The sequence below is a fragment of the Antennarius striatus genome, chromosome 17 (genome assembly GCF_040054535.1).
Source record: "Antennarius striatus isolate MH-2024 chromosome 17, ASM4005453v1, whole genome shotgun sequence".
NCBI lineage: Eukaryota > Metazoa > Chordata > Actinopteri > Lophiiformes > Antennariidae > Antennarius > Antennarius striatus.
Window position 1 is genome coordinate 5,118,088 of NC_090792.1, and position 18,624 is coordinate 5,136,711.

General features: G+C 43.0%; 1 protein-coding gene across 1 annotated transcript; it reads right to left on the reverse strand.

Annotated features, from left to right (window-relative positions):
• Positions 1-13,964: 13,964 nt before the first annotated feature.
• Positions 13,965-17,036, reverse strand: cox8a (cytochrome c oxidase subunit 8A). Its single transcript, XM_068338997.1, has 2 exons — positions 16,832-17,036; positions 13,965-14,235 (listed from the first exon to the last, which is right to left on the reverse strand). The coding sequence occupies exons 1-2, from the start codon at positions 16,946-16,948 to the stop codon at positions 14,140-14,142; spliced, it is 213 nt and encodes a 70-aa protein (XP_068195098.1). The 5' UTR covers positions 16,949-17,036; the 3' UTR covers positions 13,965-14,139.
• Positions 17,037-18,624: the final 1,588 nt, after the last annotated feature.

Here is an 18,624-nt window from a genome sequence, read left to right on the forward strand (position 1 = left end):
GTTTCCGCCGCCTCACGCCCTACGCCAGATGGGATACGCTCCAGATCCCTGCGATTTTGAGATGTGTGTAAATTACGATGTGGTTACAGTTGAGTAATTGTTCTCAACATTAATCACTTGATTTATGAATCAGTGCTCAGACATTATAAGCTCTTGATTATCTTCTTGGCTCTACAAGTGAGTTTTTCATTTTTTTATTTTTTTATTAACTGCATTAATCCTTGTAGGAAAATTATCAGTCCATTCTACACTCATACACTCACTGGTTAGTAGTTGCATGCATGCATGCATATATATATATATATATATATATATATATATATATATATATATATATATATATATATATATATATATATATATATATATATATATATATATATATATATATATATATATATATATATATATATAGTACAGTGGTTAAGTCAACTGACTTGAATGCAGGAGGCTGTGGGTTCGAATCCCGGTCGGGACAAACACTATCCAGTCAACGTGAAATGCAGAAAGGGGCGTGGTCTGGAATGCAGGAGGGCGTGGTCTGGAATGCAGGAGGGCGTGGGCGTGGCTTCGAACCCCAGACATGGCGGGCACTATCCAGTGAGGGTCCTTAGGCAAGACCCTTAATGCTATACGAGCCTACCTCAAACATGAGTGAACACAATAATGACAGAGTCATACCGGCTCGGACGTCGCCCGGGTTAACAAGGTCCGCGTCAGATGCTAGGGAACCAGGGCAATCTGATGAGAAATGGGCTACTGGAACAAGACACACATGGACAAGGGCGGAGAATACGGAGTTGTTGGAATGCTACTACACAAGTAATCCCAGAGAGAGGGGATATATGGGGCGGATGTGGGACCAATGGATGCTTCGAAACCCACAATCAAGGCTAACAAAGAAACAGCTGTTAGCCCAGTGTTCCAACATCCGTACCTGAACACTGCTGTCACAACTAGTGATCGATGAAATACAACAACAATGCTACGGCAAGGGGGAGCCAGGACGCCAGGTCAGCGGGGGGATATCACCCCCCCCACAATCCGTGATTGGGTACCAAGCCCCAAGAGACATAGACAGCCTCAATACAAGAGCTGCTGACCTGCGAAGGAAGATCGTGACCCAAATGGAAACCTGGAGCCTCCGACAAATACCGAAGCTAAGTTGTCAAGTACCTTCAGAAGATCTGCTAGAAGATGTGAATGCTGCAATAAGAACCATCCCCACAGGGAACATAACTGAGACCAACAAGCTGATCCACAGTACAGCAACAGTAATCCTCGAGATGCTGGGATACAAGATCAACACAGGGCATAACAAACAATACCCTCCATGGAAGAGACGGTTAGAGGCCAAGATAAAGGCGACACGGAGAGAAGTCAGCCAGCTAGCCGAGCTACAGAAGGGGAACATGGTGAATAAAGGGGCACCCAGGAAATACAGCAAGCTCTCCATACCTGAAGCCCTCGAAACTGCCAAACAGAGACTAACAGCTCTGGCTACCCGACTGAAGCGATACACCAAGGAGATTGAGGCCAGGAGAATAAACAAGACCTTCTCCACTCAACCAGCAAAGGTGTACTCTCAGTGGCAGGGAAATAGCATCCGACCCACCAAGAGCTGAGGTGGAGAAATACTGGAAGGGCATATGGGAAAGAGTAGCATCACACAACACCGATGCCCAGTGGCTAGTGGACCTAAGGACTGACCACAGCTGCCTCCCAGAACAAGAACCAGTAACCATCTCAATGGCAGACATCCAAGAAAGAGTGTCAAAGATGAAGAGTTGGTCAGCACCGGGCCCCGATATGATCCATACATACTGGCTAAAGAAGCTGACAGCTTGACAGCACTCCACGAGCGTCTAGCAGCACAGATGAACCAGCTGCTAAGGGATGGGACACACCCAGAATGGTTGACTGAAGGCAGGACAGTCCTGATCATGAAAGACCCACAGAAGGAATCTACCCCATCCAACTACCGGCCAATAACCTGTCTCAGTACAACATGGAAGCTCCTGTCAGGCATCATGGCCGCTAAGATGAGTAGGCACATGGATCAATATATGAGTGGGACACAGAAAGAAGTTGGTAGTAACACCAGGGGAGCCAAGCACCAGCTACTGGTGGACAGAGCAGTACACAGAGACTGTAAGAATAGGCAGACCAACTTGTGCACCGCCTGGATTGACTACCAGAAAGCCTACGACTCAATGCCACACATGTGGATACTGGAATGTCTGGAACTGTATAAGATCAACAGGACACTAAGAGCCTTCATCAAGAACTCAATGGGGAAGTGGAAGACAACCCTGGAGACTAACTCCAAGCCAATTGCCCAAGTTAACATCAAGTGCGGCATATACCAAGGGGATGCACTATCACCACTGCTGTTCTGCATAGGCCTGAACCCCCTCAGTCACATCATCACAAAGAGTGGCTACGGATACCAATTCCGAAGCGGGACAACAATCAGCCATCTCCTCTACATGGATGACATCAAGCTGTATGCCAGGAATGAGCGAGAAATTGACTCACTGATCCACACCACCAGGATCTACAGTGACGACATAGGGATGTCATTCGGATTAGACAAATGTGGCCGGATGGTATCAAGAAGAGGCAAGATGATCAGAACTGAAGGGGTCAACCTACCAGGGGGCAGGATAGAAGACATCAAGGACAGCTACAAATACCTTGGAATCCCACAGGCTAATGGCAACCATGAGGAGGCCGCAAGGAAGTCATCCACAGCCAAATACCTCCAGAGAGTAAGGCAAGTCCTGAGAAGTCAGCTGAATGGCAAGAACAAGGTCCGAGCCATCAACATGTATGCACTGCCGGTCACTGCCGGTTTCACCCCAAGTCCAGCATCCTGAGGCTGTACACTAAGCGGAAAGAGGGACGCCGAGGACTAGTGAGCATCAGGGCCACTGTCCAGGATGAGACATCAAAAATCCAAGAGTACATCAGGAAGATGGCCCCAACAGATGAACTGCTCAGTGAATGCCTTAGACAGCAGAAACCTGAGGAGGAAGAGGAGGAGGAGACAACATGGAGGGACAAGCCCCTACACGGCATGTACCACCGTCAGATAGAGGAAGTGGCTGATATCAAGAAGACCTACCAATGGCTGAATAAAGCTGGACTGACAGACAGCACAGAGGCACTGATCATGGCAGCACAAGAACAGGCCCTAAGTACAAGGGCAATAGAGGCCAACATCTACCACAGTAGATCTGACCCAAGGTGCAGGCTATGTAAAGAAGCTCCAGAGTCAGTCCAGCATGTGGTAGCAGGGTGTAAGATGCTCGCCAGCTCAGCATACATGGAAAGGCACAACCAAGTAGCTGTGATAGTGTACAGGAACATCTGTACCCGGTATGGACTAGAAGTACCCAAATCCCAATGGGACATACCACCGAAGGTGTTTGAGAACGGCAAGGCTAAGATCCTGTGGGACTTCAGCTTCCAGACCGACAAACAGCTACTGGCTAACAAACCGGACATTGTGGTGATGGACAAAGAGCAGAAGAGAGCAGTGGTGATAGATGTGGTGATTCCAGCTGATGCCAACATCAGGAAGAAGGAACACGAAAAGATTGAGAAATATCAAGGGTTGAAAGAACAGCTGGAACAGATGTGGAAGGTTAAGGTTAATGTGGTCCCCGTGGTAGTAGGAGCACTTGGGGCAGTGACCCCCAAACTGGAAGAGTGGCTCCAGCAGATTCCTGGAACAACATCTGAAGCCTCAGTCCAGAAGAGCGCAGTCCTAGGAACAGCTAAGATACTGCGCAGAACCCTCAGACTCCCAGGCCTCTGGTAGAGGACCCGAGCTTGAGGATGACACACAGATACCACCCTGAAAGGGTGAGAGGGACATTTTTTTTTGTATATATATAGTGGGTACAGGCCCGTAACACGCACACAAGGGGCCTTAGGCTTGCGGGTGAGGGTGAGGTAGAGCAGCAGGCAGCTTCTTCATGGTGCGCCTCCAATGAGCAACTTGTAAAGGGGACAGCGCCTTGCTCAAGGGTACCTTGGCAGTGCTTGGAAGGGAAAGTGACACCTCCCACTGTCAATTCACGCTCCATAATTTTTTGCCCAACATGAATCTTGAACCGCTGACCCTCTGGACTGAGCGAGCGTCGTCACAAGTGGGAATGTTGTGTCCTCTGGTGGTCGATTAGATGGTTGACAGGGTTTTTTTTCTTGACGAGGCAAGAACAGCCAAAATGCAAAAATTTGTCTTTTTGTGTTACACCAGCTTCTTTGTTCCCGTACTTTACACCACAAATCTGCATCAAATCACCAAACCATATCTATAAAGACACTTACTGTCTGGCTTATCTGCCATACTCTCTCTCTGTCTCTCCTTCTCTTACCCTGTCCTTATCTTCATTGTATTTCTTTTACACCCAAGTGGTTAAGATGGATGGCCGCCCAAAATAGCCTGGGTCCTGCCCGGAGTTTCTTCCTCAATGAGGGAGTTTTTCCCTGCTACTGTCGCTTATGCTTGCTATGGAGGGTTTTGTTGGGTTTTTCTGTCTGTTAAAGCTCTTAGAAATGTCTGTTGCCATGATTAAGCATTTATGACTAAAACTTGATTAATTAAAATCTTTCATTCCACCCAAAGAATAATTTGTGGCGTTTAGTGTCTGATGGTTTTTCACTAGATAAGGTCAACCTGATCAATTGACCACTCACCTTGTATAATTACGGTTACCAGTGGAAGTCATCTGCTGTTGTCAAAGCTGATCCTGCTGTTTTACACAATAATTCAGTGTGCGTGTGAAACTCCAAGGACATAACCTCAAAGAGCTGCAGGTACATTTCCCCAAAAAACAAAAATGTCAATGTTTGTATCTGTTCATTTTATCTGTATCACACTGTGGCTGTGTCTGAATTAGGCTGTTCTAGAAATGAATTTTTGTGTGGCAAGCTTCAGACGAACTGTAATACATGACACCACCACCCTGGGAATTTCATCCAAGGAATTATTGTCCATCAACGCTAAGGATGCACAGGTTTGTTTTCCTCAAGACCAGACGTGGTTCCAAGTTATTAAGAAAGTATCTTTATTTACCAGCACAATTAAGTGCATTAAAGAAGGGGAGGCGTAATCGGGAGCTGAGGTGGGGGGATTGTGCCACAAAATATTAAAAAAACAAAAAACAAAACCAACTTAAGTCACCCACTTGCTGAACAGTGAAGTAACCCAATTTCAAGGGAGCACATCAAGCAGAACAAGAAGACACAGGCACCGCCTCCACTGGTCATAGGAACCCCCGCCTCCGTTGTTGAGAATGGATCAATAATCTAATAAACAGTTAATAATGCACAGGATAGCAGTGGACATTTGTTTTGTAATTTTTACTTTTACTTCCTGTTTTTTTTGGAGGTGGGTGGGTGTGTGAAGTAGATCAAAAGAAACAGTTTCAGTTTTATCTTTAATCTGAGCTCTCCAGTGTTTACATGTTTTTATGTTTACGGGTTCACACCTATGAAGAACTTCTTCTGCAGGGCGCAGTTTTAAGATGTAGACTCTCATCTCCTGAATCGGTTCCTCTTCTTTTCTTTTTTTCTGGGTGGTTGTAGCTTCAGCTCCCCCACCTTTAGAGAGTCCTCCTCCTTAATCTTCTTGTGAAGCTGAGCCTTACGGGAAGATGAGGACCTCACCTTGGGGTTCAGCTGGGATGTGGAGTTCTCTTGACACCAGTGGCTCTTACAGCTGAATGTTCTTCTTCTGAGGAGATGACTTCTTCTCCTGCTCCTCCAGGCGATGCCCCAGGTCCTTCACAGCCAAAATCTGCCCCACAATCTGCTTTACATAATGAACTCTGGATGTCTCCATGTTCTGAGACAAGTGGTTGGTGGTCTGCTGGAGCTAGAGGCACAGGTGACGAGATGCCATCAGATCATCCTGCAACTGAACGATCATTGCACAGCTGGCTTGAAGCTGGGCTCCATTGTCGGCCCACATTCTCTCCACAGTAGCCTCAAGCTCTTGTTTTTGCCTGAGACAGTCTTGCTTTGTTTCCATGAAGGACTTGCTCAGGTTCTTAAGTGCAGCTCTACTGTTTTCCAGCTCCTCCTCCACCTGTCTCTTCTCTGTCTGCAGCTCCTTCACACGTTTTTCAAGGCCATCACAGTTGGATGACCAACTGTGCCTCCAGACACTTGGCATTTTATGAAGTGTGCTGCTGTTTAATCACATCCAGCTCCACTTTGAGGTTCTGGTTCTCCTTCTTCAAGATCTCCCTCTCTATGTTTCATGGGTGGCCGTTTGTCTTGGCCTGAAACTTCTTTGGGAAAACTATCAGAGGCTTCTCCCCAACCTGCAGGCTTACCCGCCCCAGATCTGTGCGTTGGGTGAGATTCACAGAGTCAATTAAGTCATCATGCAGCGTACGTCTGAGGTGTTTTTAAGTAATCTCCAGGCTCTTGTTCTGTCTCATACCAAGGAGAGGCAATAGCATCTTCTCCGCAATGTCAACGTGGACTGTGTCCATCGCTGTAGGGTGACTCCTCATCACATCTTGAACGACCACTCGTCGTCTGAGCATTTCTGTTATCTGTGTATCAGAATTCGAAGGTCAACACAGACATTGTCTGGAGCCCAACCTGGGTCAGCTTTATAGCTTACAGATGAACAGATCGATGGAAAATCAACCTTTTCATGTCACAAATGCTTTTCTGGCTTTGATGTCATACCAGCTTGTACGCCTGTGCAATACACACACTGTTATATCTCAAACTCATTATATTGTATGCAGTGGTACCTCTACCTACGAAATTAACTGGTTCCGGAAGAAATTAAGTAAGTTGAAAATTACGTAAGTAGAGACTCATTTTCCATGCAAATGCCGTACTCTGTTCCAAGCCCCAAAAAAATTCCGACATAAATGTTTTATAAAGCATAAAAATACATCAAAACATGTAACAAATACATGTTACGATTAGATTATTACACAATAAATGAGAGTTGTGCATAATGTAAAAAAAAATGTGGGAACCTACACAGGCAGGCAGACAACACAGCTGCATCACATCCACTCAACGGCCAGGTCACATGTTTTGGGTCCAATTAGGAAGTGATAAATGTTTGACGGTAGGATTACACTCTCCTTGAGGTTTTCGGTTAGCTGGTTGTGGGAGCTGCGCTCACTTGTCTGCAGGTACTTCATGGTAGAATGTTACTCACTGCCATTTGATTTTCTAAATGCCTATCCATTTCATTTTACCAGGATAATTGTCGTTGCTTGGAGGACACAGATTTCAGCAATGAGATCTCTCAATGATTTACTTCACTGAGACCTGAGCTGCCAGGCTGCATGGGTAAATGACTAAAAATACACATTGTTATTGAGTATTTTATGTATAGGCATTGGGATATGTTGGTCAAATTGCTTCTAACAAGGTTGTTCTTCTTCTGAAAGGGACCGGGCCAGCCACTGTTTTATAGGAAAATTTTTACTTTTAATTTACTTTTTCTGTGTTGCCCTCCTGAATTTTATCTTTCTTTTAAGGGGTACTGGTGGTTCTCCTCTCTAACTGTGTCTTTGACCTAGGATACTCGTTGTACAAGGCCAGACCTAGGCTGATGCCTGCACCTTGTAGGGGGATTGTACTCGTGAGACATGACCTTGGTGTGTACTTTTAACAATTTTAACACGGTGTGATATTTTATAGTTTTTATTAGATTTTAAGTATGTAGTTTTATTATTGCATGCTTTGTGTTGGTATTGGGCCTGTATTTTTACCTTTGTCTCACCAGAGGCCTCCGTAGCAGGGGTCTTGCATCTGCGGGACTGGCCTTCCTAGACCGAGGAGAATCCGCCAGCCTTTTATAACAATGTTTTAAGGGAAATGTTTTTAACTGTTTTTATGCTATATCTGGGGGACAACAATAAATTTTGAATACAGCTATATATACCTGCCTCTTATCAGTTGTCCTTCAGTGGGGAAGATACAGTGTCAGCCACACCACACTTAGAAAAGTTTTGTGGGTCCTCCTGCCCAGTCTCAGGAGGTGGCATTGTCAGACTCAAAAGGATGTTGCCAGACTCCCCAGTTACCACAAAATGAAATAAAGTAAAGAATAAAAATGATGGTTAACTGCTGTCCTCATTGTTTTTGCCCTCTTTGGTTCATGTGCTCTTGCCTAACAATGCCGAACAACAGAGTGAATTCCAGTCCTCTTTTTGAACTTCTCCAACCACCCACGCAATGCCTTAAACTCCTTAAACTTCTTTTTGTTTTAATAACGTGGCCATTGTAGATGCATTACGGCCATATACTTTCGAGAGATCAACCAAACACATACCTTTTTCATGCTTTTCTATTATCTTTTGCTTTGTTTGTATGGACAAAACTTTTTTTCGTCTTTTGTTTTCCACTTTCTTCCGTCACTTTCTTGGGGTCCATAGTGAATACACTAAAAGTTAATATATTTACGTAAAAGTATCAGAACACGTCATGGGTCGAGAGCCAGATGACGAGGACCCTGCATGAACACTGATCTAGGTCAACACAGAGGTCCCTCTTAGCCAATGGGATGCCAGGAAGATACTAGGTAATAGCCAATGGCAGAGCATCTATGAGAATGGTGCGTTCAGGAACCTGTGGGAACTATTAGTATCAGCCCATACTGTAATTTTACCTTTCATAAGTCGAAATTTCTTTCGTAATATTTTCCTGCGGAGAAGTTTTGTAAGTAGAAAATTGTAGACTTTCGTAAGTAGAGGTACCACTGTATATAATATACAACATATACAGTATATCTCCCCACCTATATATTTGAATAAGCTCACTTCAAAAAGTCTCACGCTGTCACCAACTCCACACACTACCTGTCAATCAATCGCCCAACCAATTTGGTGAAATGTCCCAGCGGGACTTGTAGTACATACTGGGTAGAGATGTTCCTGTCCACTATCACATCTATGTGATTGTGCCTCTCTATGTATGCTGACCCGGCTAACTTCTTACACACTGCTACTATATGCTAGACTGTCTTGGGGACTTCTTTACACAGACAGCACTTTGGGTCAAAATTTTTGTGGTATATACAATCATCTATTGCCACTTGTATGTAGGGCCTGATCTGGTGCTGCCATGATCAAGTGCCTCTGTGATGTCAGTCAGTCCAGCTTTGTCCGGCCATGGGTAGGTCTTCCTGATATTATTCACTTAGCATTTTTAGCGCGATACCTTCCCAGAAGGTATTCTAAACTACGACAGGTCCTTGTCTTCGCGTCTTTTTGCTGTTCTGTTGACACTGTTCTGTTGACAACTGTTTACCGCGCAGGTAACCATGATATTATTGGTGTTAATCTTGTCTAGAATTGCATTGTTTGTTATGGCTTCTAAGCTATGTTTGGCCCGAGTGACGTATGACGCCCACGTGACCACTGAATGCGGAAGCTGCTGCTTCGGAGATTTTAAGCTATTTTGACCAAACGGATGATGATACAAATATAAAATTAATGTTTTATTCTATTTTTCATAATGATGAATAACAAATATGTCACTTAAAATTAACTTTACTGTCCCTTTAAAGCATCTGATGGTGGTCCATGACGTGTAGGGTCTTGTCCCTCCATGTTGTCTCCTCCTCTCTCGTCATTTTTCTGCCCTCTAAGGCATTCACTGAGCAGTTCATCTGTTGGGGCCATCTTCCTGATGCACTGCTGGATTTTCGATGACTCATCCTGGACAGTGGCCTTGATACTCACTAGTCCTCGGCCTCCCTCTTTCCGCTTAGTGTACAGCCTCAGGGTATTGGACTTGGGATGAAACCCTCCATGCATGGTGCGTTCTAGTCTTGATATCTGTGGTTTCCATCTCCTCTGTTGACCAGCTTATGATCCCAGTGGGGTGTCTAATGACTGGCAGTGCGTACATATTGATGACTCTGATATTGTTCTTACCATTCAGCTGACTTCTCAAGACTTGCCTTACTCTCTGGAGTTATTTGGCTGTGATTGACTTCCTTGCAACCTCCTCATATTTTCCATTATCCTGTGGGGTCTCAAGGTATTTCTAGCTGTCCTGGATGTCTCCTATCTTGTCCCCTGGTATATCAATCCCTTCAGCTCTGATCACCTTGCCTCTCCTTGATACCATTCGCCCAAATTTGTCTAATCCGAATGACATCCCTATGTTATCACTGTAGATACACACACACACACACACACACACACACACACACACACACACACACACACACACACACACACACACACACACACACACACACACACACACACACACATTATCTCCCTCCTATATATTTGAATAAACTCACTTGAAAAGTCTCACGGAGTCACACGCCCAACCAATCACGGCGCCCAAACAATCATGACGCATCTGCCAGAGGGAATCACGTGAACAATAGGGCATAATGCATTGGGCAGCGAACTTTTTTGTTGTAGTTACGCCTTTCGTCCACACAACAACGCAGATATCAGAGATGGAAAAGCTGGCAAAGTGAAGTTTTTTGAAAACGCTGGGTCTGCATTGTCGTGTGGAAGCTGTAACCGAAACTTTTTCTATCCCGGGGGCGTCTGCCTGCGACGAAAACCACTGTGATGTTAGTGTGTGTGACCCTTGTCTACATGTACACACAGAATGGACGAGTTTAAACCAGCTATTTTCTGATGGATAACAGCTCCATGTCAAAGAGGAGTTGATAAACTTGCTTGACAGTTGGATATTTGTTCGTCTGTTTCTTTCTTGGTGATTCATAAATTTTATTTCTTTATTTATTCATTCATTTATTCATTCACGTTCCTCGCTGACGCCAGTTCTGGGTCAGACCGGGTTGCGCTGCCTGCTGCTGGGATAACTCTGTGACGGAGGTCATCCTCCAACAGGAACAGCGTGAATTTCCACACGTCCTGGTTCTGTTCTCAGAGTTGTTCTGTTTATAAATGTGTTGATTAACGCACTTATGCGGCTACGTGTGGACATGGCCTAATTCAGGTAGTGGTTCGGTTTGTGCCACGATTTTTGACAGCGCTACAAGGCAGGTGTTTTCTAAAGCTGGGAAACATTGTCAAAAGAAATCACCTAAAACCTTCCACAGCGGACAAAAATGTCATTTTTAAATAAAACCAATGATATGACCCAAACATAATCACTTGCTATACCTCAGCGTTACAAAAGCACAATCTTTGTCCATACCCCAACTCCAACCACCCTCCCCTCACTGTACATGTTTACTGTATTTTCACTTTCATCATATCCAAATGATAATTTTCCACACTGCCAGTGTGTGTGTGTGTGTGTGTGTGTGTGTGTGTGTGTGTGTGTGTGTGTGTGTGTATACGTGCAAGCATTTGGAGTTAAACAAAAGTAATTTCTCAACGGGAATTATTAATAGATTTGTTTATTTGATGTTTCATTTTTCAGACACACACACACACACACATACACGCATGCATGCGCGCGCACACACACACACACACACACACACACACACACACACACACACACACAGAGTGTACTGCCATCACTAAAATATACACGTTTTGCATGTTTTACTTCCTTATTTTGATGACATTTTTAGTCACAGGCTTTCTGCAAAATGCCACACACTTCACTCATGCCAACTGATATTTTAGCATCTAGTAAATGTCGTACTAGAGCAAATGAAGCCTCATGAAGCTTGGAACCCTAGTGAACCGGTTGCGATGAAAAGCTTCAATGCTTCATGGGGTTTCATTTCCCCATCACTAACTATACATGGATTTCCCAGTTAACATAATTTTAGTGTCATAATTGTTCAAACAAATTTCATGTTTTTGAGCAGAAAGTCCACACAGCAGGAATGACACAGAAAACGACAACAATTTCTGAGTGAAAGTAGCTGGCTTGCATGAAGTCTGTAAGCGAGACAGCATGAGGTTGTCAAGTGAGCTTATTCAAATATATAGGTGGGGAGATATATATATACAGTGGTACCTCTACTTACGAAATTAATTGGTTCCAGAAGAAATTACGTAAGTAGAAAATTACATAAGTAGACACATTTTCCATGCAAATGCCCTAATCCGTTCCAAGCCCACAAAAATTCAGGCATAAATGTTTTATAAAGCATAAAAATGCATCAAAACATGTAACAAATACATGCTACGCTTAGATTATTACGCAATAAATGAGAGTTGTGCATAACGTAAAAAACAAGTAATAGAGTATAGAATAATAATGACGGTCATTTACCTTTTAACAGCTGTCCCCATTGTTTTTTGCCGTCTTTGGTTCATGCGCTCCTGCCTCACAATGCCAAACAAGAGTAAATTCCAGTCCTCCTTCTGAACTTCTCCAACCACCCACACAATGCCTTAAGCTTCCTTTTGTTTTCAATAACGTGGCGACTGTAGATGCATTTCGGCCATATTCTTTGGCGAGATCAAACAAACGCATCCTTTTCTTATGCTTTTCTATGATCTCTTGCTTTGTTTGTAGAGACAAAAAAACTATTTTCTTCGTCTTTTCTTTCCCCCTTTTCTCCGTCACTTTCTTAGGGTCCATAGCGAATACATACTCAAACAGTTATTGTATTTGTGCAATACTATCAGACTAGCTCATGGGTCGCGTGCCGGACGCTGAACACTCCATAAGCCCCGATCTAGCTCCACACAGAGGTGGAGTGGCATCCCTCTTAGCCAATGGGATGCCAGGAAGATATGTAATAGGTAATAGCCAATGGCAGAGCAGCTATGAGAATGTTGCATTCATTATCAGCCGATTCTGTGTTTTTACATTACGTAAGACGATATTTCTTTCGTAAGTAGACATTCGTTAGTAGAAGTATCACTGTGTATATATATATATATATATATATATATATATATATATATATATATATATAAATTATATTAGCAAGAACCCGTGGGAATTCCACTATATAACAATAATATCAGACTTTTTCTTTTTTTTGTTCGCCGTCACAGGAAAACAAACCACTGTGTCCGACAAAGCCGTAATGGCTCCGTGTGTGTGGGATGGACGAACACGAAGACGAAGGCTGCTTCGGCGTTACAGTCCAGCCATCCGGGTAGACGTCGGCTTTAATGAGTTTGTTCCTGGTAAATAAAGCATCGGGGTTTCCCACACGACGTGAGGTCTGTCACAATCACAGAATGTAAACTGCAACGTTTGACGAAGACAAAATGGCTCCGTGAGAGACATGGACAAATGTGAATACCGGAGCTAACTCGGCTAGCGGCACGAACTTCCAGGTTGACGCTGGAAGCATGACAGAGTGAGGTCTTCGAGTGAGCTTATTAAAATATATAGGTTGGGATATATAGCTCAGATAATGTCAAGAGTCTAGAGGCACAGGTGACAGGCCACTGTAAGGTATACAGTATATTTATATATTGAGACAGAGACTTCATTCAGAAGAGATCAGATTTTTGTGTAGACTTTTCATTCCCAGGGGATGTAGGACTAATATTTGGATACCTTTGGGCTAGTGCACATCTCTGGACATCCAGTAGGGGCAATGGTTCCCTCCATTAAGCAAAGGTTACCTTCCTGTACTAGTCTCTGTATCAAACTCTTTTGGGCCACTCCCATCTGAAGCTCTACTATGGTTTATTCATCAATCACAATTTTTTTGACATTTTCTTTGTTCTTAGGCATTTCCTTCTTTCCAATTTTCTCAGTTGAGAAATGTCCGTTCTTTACTCCTCGTCACAATAGACTGAATCTTCCAGGTGTCTCCCAGTGACAACCCAAAGCTCAACAACATTCAGCAGGTGGCAATTCTCGGCTTTTTAGTTACTTTTATGACTGTGTGAACTGGCTTTTTTTTTTTTTGTCTTTGATAGTCCCATTATGAAATCATGTGAGACATGGGAACATCGAATCCAGTCACAAAATCGTGTTTCATCTCTTATCTAAATAATAAGTAATTTTTATCAAAACAAAGCAAAAATATGCATAACAACATAACTGGTCAAACCTTTAATCTTGTCACATACATAAGGGAAATACACAATACACTTGTGGAGGTTAAAGAGAGCAGCAGAAGTTCAAATCTTCTCTCCATCTTCTTCCAGGCAGCTGAACATCATGTTGGTGGTTCCATGCTGTCAGTGGAGATTGGAAGATGATGATACCCAGACTTCATTCTCTTTTCTTGTAGTCCTCCAAATGTGCCAGGACCCATCCAGACGGTCCCAGGATGGCCAAAAAAAACATGCTCATTGCAATGCATGTTTCCTAGGCACCAAACAGAGAGGCCTCAGTGAATGAATGCAAATTCTGGATATATACTTTTCAAAACTGTTGTCACATTAGCCTTATACTATTTATCAGTCATCTGTCAGGGCACCTTCAATCATTACATAGAAAAACCAGATTGGTATCCATTTCACAAGATTCAGTTTCTAGGGAGCAGGTGCCACCTGCGTTACAAGCATAACAGTTATCAATGTTCCTGTGGATGAGACAGTTGATTCACATGTAGATGACCCACATTTGATTTTACCTTGTGATTTGCTTATTTTTTGTGCTGCAATTTAATACATTTAATTCATTGCTCATTTTCTGTGGACCTAATCTGGTTCTTGTAACTACATACAAATGTAAGAATCCTCCTGTTTCCCCAAAACAAAACCCTGCTTCATCGTTCATATGACCTGAGTTTTAAATTACACATTCAATTAAAAGTGGTTAAGTGAAAAAAAAAAGATTACCATTTATTTTATCAACCATAAATGACTGCTACAACTGATAACTAGTAGTGATGTCAATGTTTCCCCTACAGTCATCAATGGTGCTATCGTGCAAGAAGACGCAGTGCTGGCCCGTATTTATTTTCTGTGACACACGTTTGCGCTTAGATAGGCAACATGTAACTAGCGGGTTACTTGTTCTAGATGTCAGTGAATGGAACATGTTCATTAAAAACTCAAATAAACTTATCACTAATGGCTACTTTGCATCCCAAATCCCAACAGACCTTTTTTTCAGGGGCAACATGCACTGTTAGATTTTACACTGTTTTTACACACGTAAACTGGGATTCAAACCCACATTGAATGAAGGATAAATGTGAATTTGTACTTGACCTTTTCTAACAGGAGAAGTAAAAGATACAGTAATATCACTACTCCTAAGTCCAGCAGCTAGTCCTTAGCCTGGGAAGCACTGGCCACAGAGGAACTTAACGGGCAGACAGGTGATTGACATCCACCTTCAAGTGTAGCAGACATCACACAGGAACCAACACCATCCTGTTCATGTTGGCCTTTCTAAAGACTGCCTTGGCCACGCTCATGCTACCCTTTACGTAAAATCTCCTGAGGTTGTTGTTGAAGCATGACAGGTTAACAAAAACAGGTCAAATGTTCCAGTGAGCTGGTGTATAGATACGAACCATGTCTAGGTTCATTCAGAATAATAAACAAGAATGCACAATAGTCACCAATCCATGAAAGCAAAACTCTTTCTTAGGTCACAGTTCTGCTAACATGTACTGGTGGAAGCTACACTTGAACGTCATCTGTTCTAGTGTAAAAGGAAAGACAGAGCTGGGACCAGTTTCTACAGTTTTCACTGATTTTGGAATGGATAACAAAACTCACTAAAATCACAAGTTAACCCTTTACTCAACAGTGGACTGGAACATATTGGATGAGAGATAAAAAGTCATGAAATCTCTAACACAAATCTATTTGCGTCAGATTCAACAAGTTGTTTAAAAAAATGGTTCCAGAAGTCAATGTGTGAACAAACTACTGGTATTTTTCCTCATGTACCTGCAACCACTTCAAAACTTTGTAATAATACAATTACATAAACTAAACATGGCAGTCACAGACTGACGCATCCCACAACTTACCCTGACCTATTTCCAGGGTAGGTCAGGGTACCCTGAAAGTAGTACCTGACAAGTGAATTCAAAATTTTACCCCGACTTTCACAAGTCAGTATAAATAAAGGCATAGGTAGATCAAAGCACTAGCTTTGATCTATGGTCTTACCAACACTGGCCTTCTCCCTTGTCTATCTTATCCAGTTACTAAGGCCTCGTCCACACGATGACGGATTTTTTAAAAACGCAACTTTTTAAAAACGCATCGAAAATGATTTGCGTCCACACAACAGCGTTTAAAAAAAAATCTCCATCCACAGGTAAACGCAGTAAGACGTCAGCGTTTTTAAAAAGTCCCGGGGATACACCGTCCACACACACAGACCCAGCGTTTTTAAAAAAATCCACCTCGGCCAGCGTTTTCAAAAAGTTGCGTTTTCGTTCCGGATAGCTGCGTTGTTGTGTGGAAAGAAGGCGTAAACACAACAAAGAAGTTGCGTTTTTAAAAAATCCGTTATTGTGTAAAAAAGTTTAAATTTGACCTTGACCGAGTTTTGTCAAGGTCAAGACCTCCTTTTTATCCCCTTTGACCCCTGAGTAGTGTGCTTTTTGTTTCATCTTTCTATCTACAACGGTTGCAAAGGTATTTGATGGACATACTAAGGGACAAACGAACACACGAACACTGACAATTACAATACATCGCCGCTTTGAAGCGGGATGTAATAATAAATATAACTTAAACAGGAAGAGCCCGTGGAGCCAGATGATTTAGCTTAGGCCCGCTTGACTGTTTGGTAAATGCTCATTCCATCGTAATTCTTGATTGCACGAAATACTTAACAAATCAGAGACTTGGGTTATTTGTACATGTTCGCATACAATATAACACGCTTGACATTAATATCAGCTGCCAGTTTTGACTTCGTCAGCCAAGGACAGCTAGCAGCTGCTAACTAGCCTCAGCTCAGCATTAGCCCAGCGGCGAAAGTGAATTACCTTCGGGCCGATCTTCTCCTTGGGGGGTCTGGTGTATATGCTAGCCCTCTGACAGACAGTGTGTGTCCGGATGAGAGGAACAACACGGCTGGCAATGGCCCTCATGAACTGCGTCATGTTGGCGTGCTAAAGTAGAAAGGTATCCGGTCGATTGAAGAAGTTCTTATTGCGAAAAGGCGACCGGAAGTGAGCGAAGGTCGTTCTTCTTTCTGTTTGATTGGCGGCTGGTAAACCAGTCAGAGGGTGCACTACCGCCATCTATTGACGGGTGTCGTTTTTGTCCCATTTCTCAAATAAATGTTCTGATTGTAAATCACTTTTGAGCACTTTCGTTATGCTTTTATGTTTACTTCTTCAAATAGGTAAGTAGTGAGATAAGTTTGATGTTAAAGCTGCTGTAAACGTTTTCTGTGCAGAATTGGTTTGGTGAAGGGATATTCTCTTAGGGCTTCTCTGCCACTGAAACACTGCCGTTGTTATTAATAAAAACATTAAAGTAACAGTGTTTTTAGTCTTTATATTGTACTATTGGCAAAACTCAATCCTTGAAAATGGCTTCTACTGTATATTCTGGGGTGCATACAAGTCCTGTTGGGATGTACAAATTCTTAAGGTAAAATAAACTCTGAAAAAAGTAAATTAACATTCAGTTGAACAATTAACAAGTAACCCTCTCCTATCCTGACAGCTTCTTCTTCTCCTTTCGGCTTTTCCCTTCAGGAGTCGCCACAGCGAGTCAGTTGCCTCCATCTAACCCTGTCTTCTGTATCCTCTTCTCTCACACCAACTACCTTCATGTTCTCTTTCACTACATCCATAAACCTCCTCTTTGGTCTTTCTCTAGGCCTCCTGCCTGGCAGATCAAAACTCAGCATCTTTCTATCAATATATTCACTATCTCTCCTCTCTAACCCTAACCCTAACCCTAACCCAAACCATCTCAGTCTGTATCTCTGATTTTATCTCCAAAACCTCTAACATGTGCTTGAGTAATAATCTGATAACTACCGTTCGGGGACACTTAGCTAATACGTTACCAAAATGTCACAACCCAGTTAATTTTTTTCTTTTTTCTTTTCAGTGACAAAAACATGGTAACACCAGCAGGATCACACTGAATGGAGACAGACAGTACGCTCATGAGGAAGCCAAGTAAACCATACGATGAATAGATATATGATAGAACGATATAAATTTTTTGTAACCTCACTTGTTACTCCATGTAGGCTGACATTGGGAAGGACAAGCAGTAGCATGTATTACAGAATTTATGAAGTTTAGATGACAAGTAGCTGTTCCCCATAATTCCAATAGAGGGAGCCAAATCATCACAGATATGATGTCTAAATTTATGTCACTGGCCCAACGAGGACTCATTGCTCTAATCCTATAATGACAGCTTTCAACAAAAAGGAATGCTGTGAATCTGACAGTTTCTACATACATGTGTATAGTACATTTAGGATGTGGTACGTTCAGAGGAAAAAAAGTTACACACAGCCTCCATGATATATGAGGGCCAAAGCAGAGCCTGACAACTGCAGTCTGTGATGTTCTGCAGATGACTTTCTTTGAGAGCGGTGGGGGTTGGAGAGTGGGCCACTGCTGTCCATATAATTAGCTCTGATATTAACAATGAGTAACTTCTAAGGGTTCGATCCATTCAGTCAGGTGGATCCCGTCCCTCAGGTGCTGTGGGAGCTGACAAGGTCGACCTCTGAAGGATTGAAAACAGAGGCCATGGTCTCTCTGCTCTGTGTTTCTGCTGTGTGAGAGACGGTGGTGGCACCAAA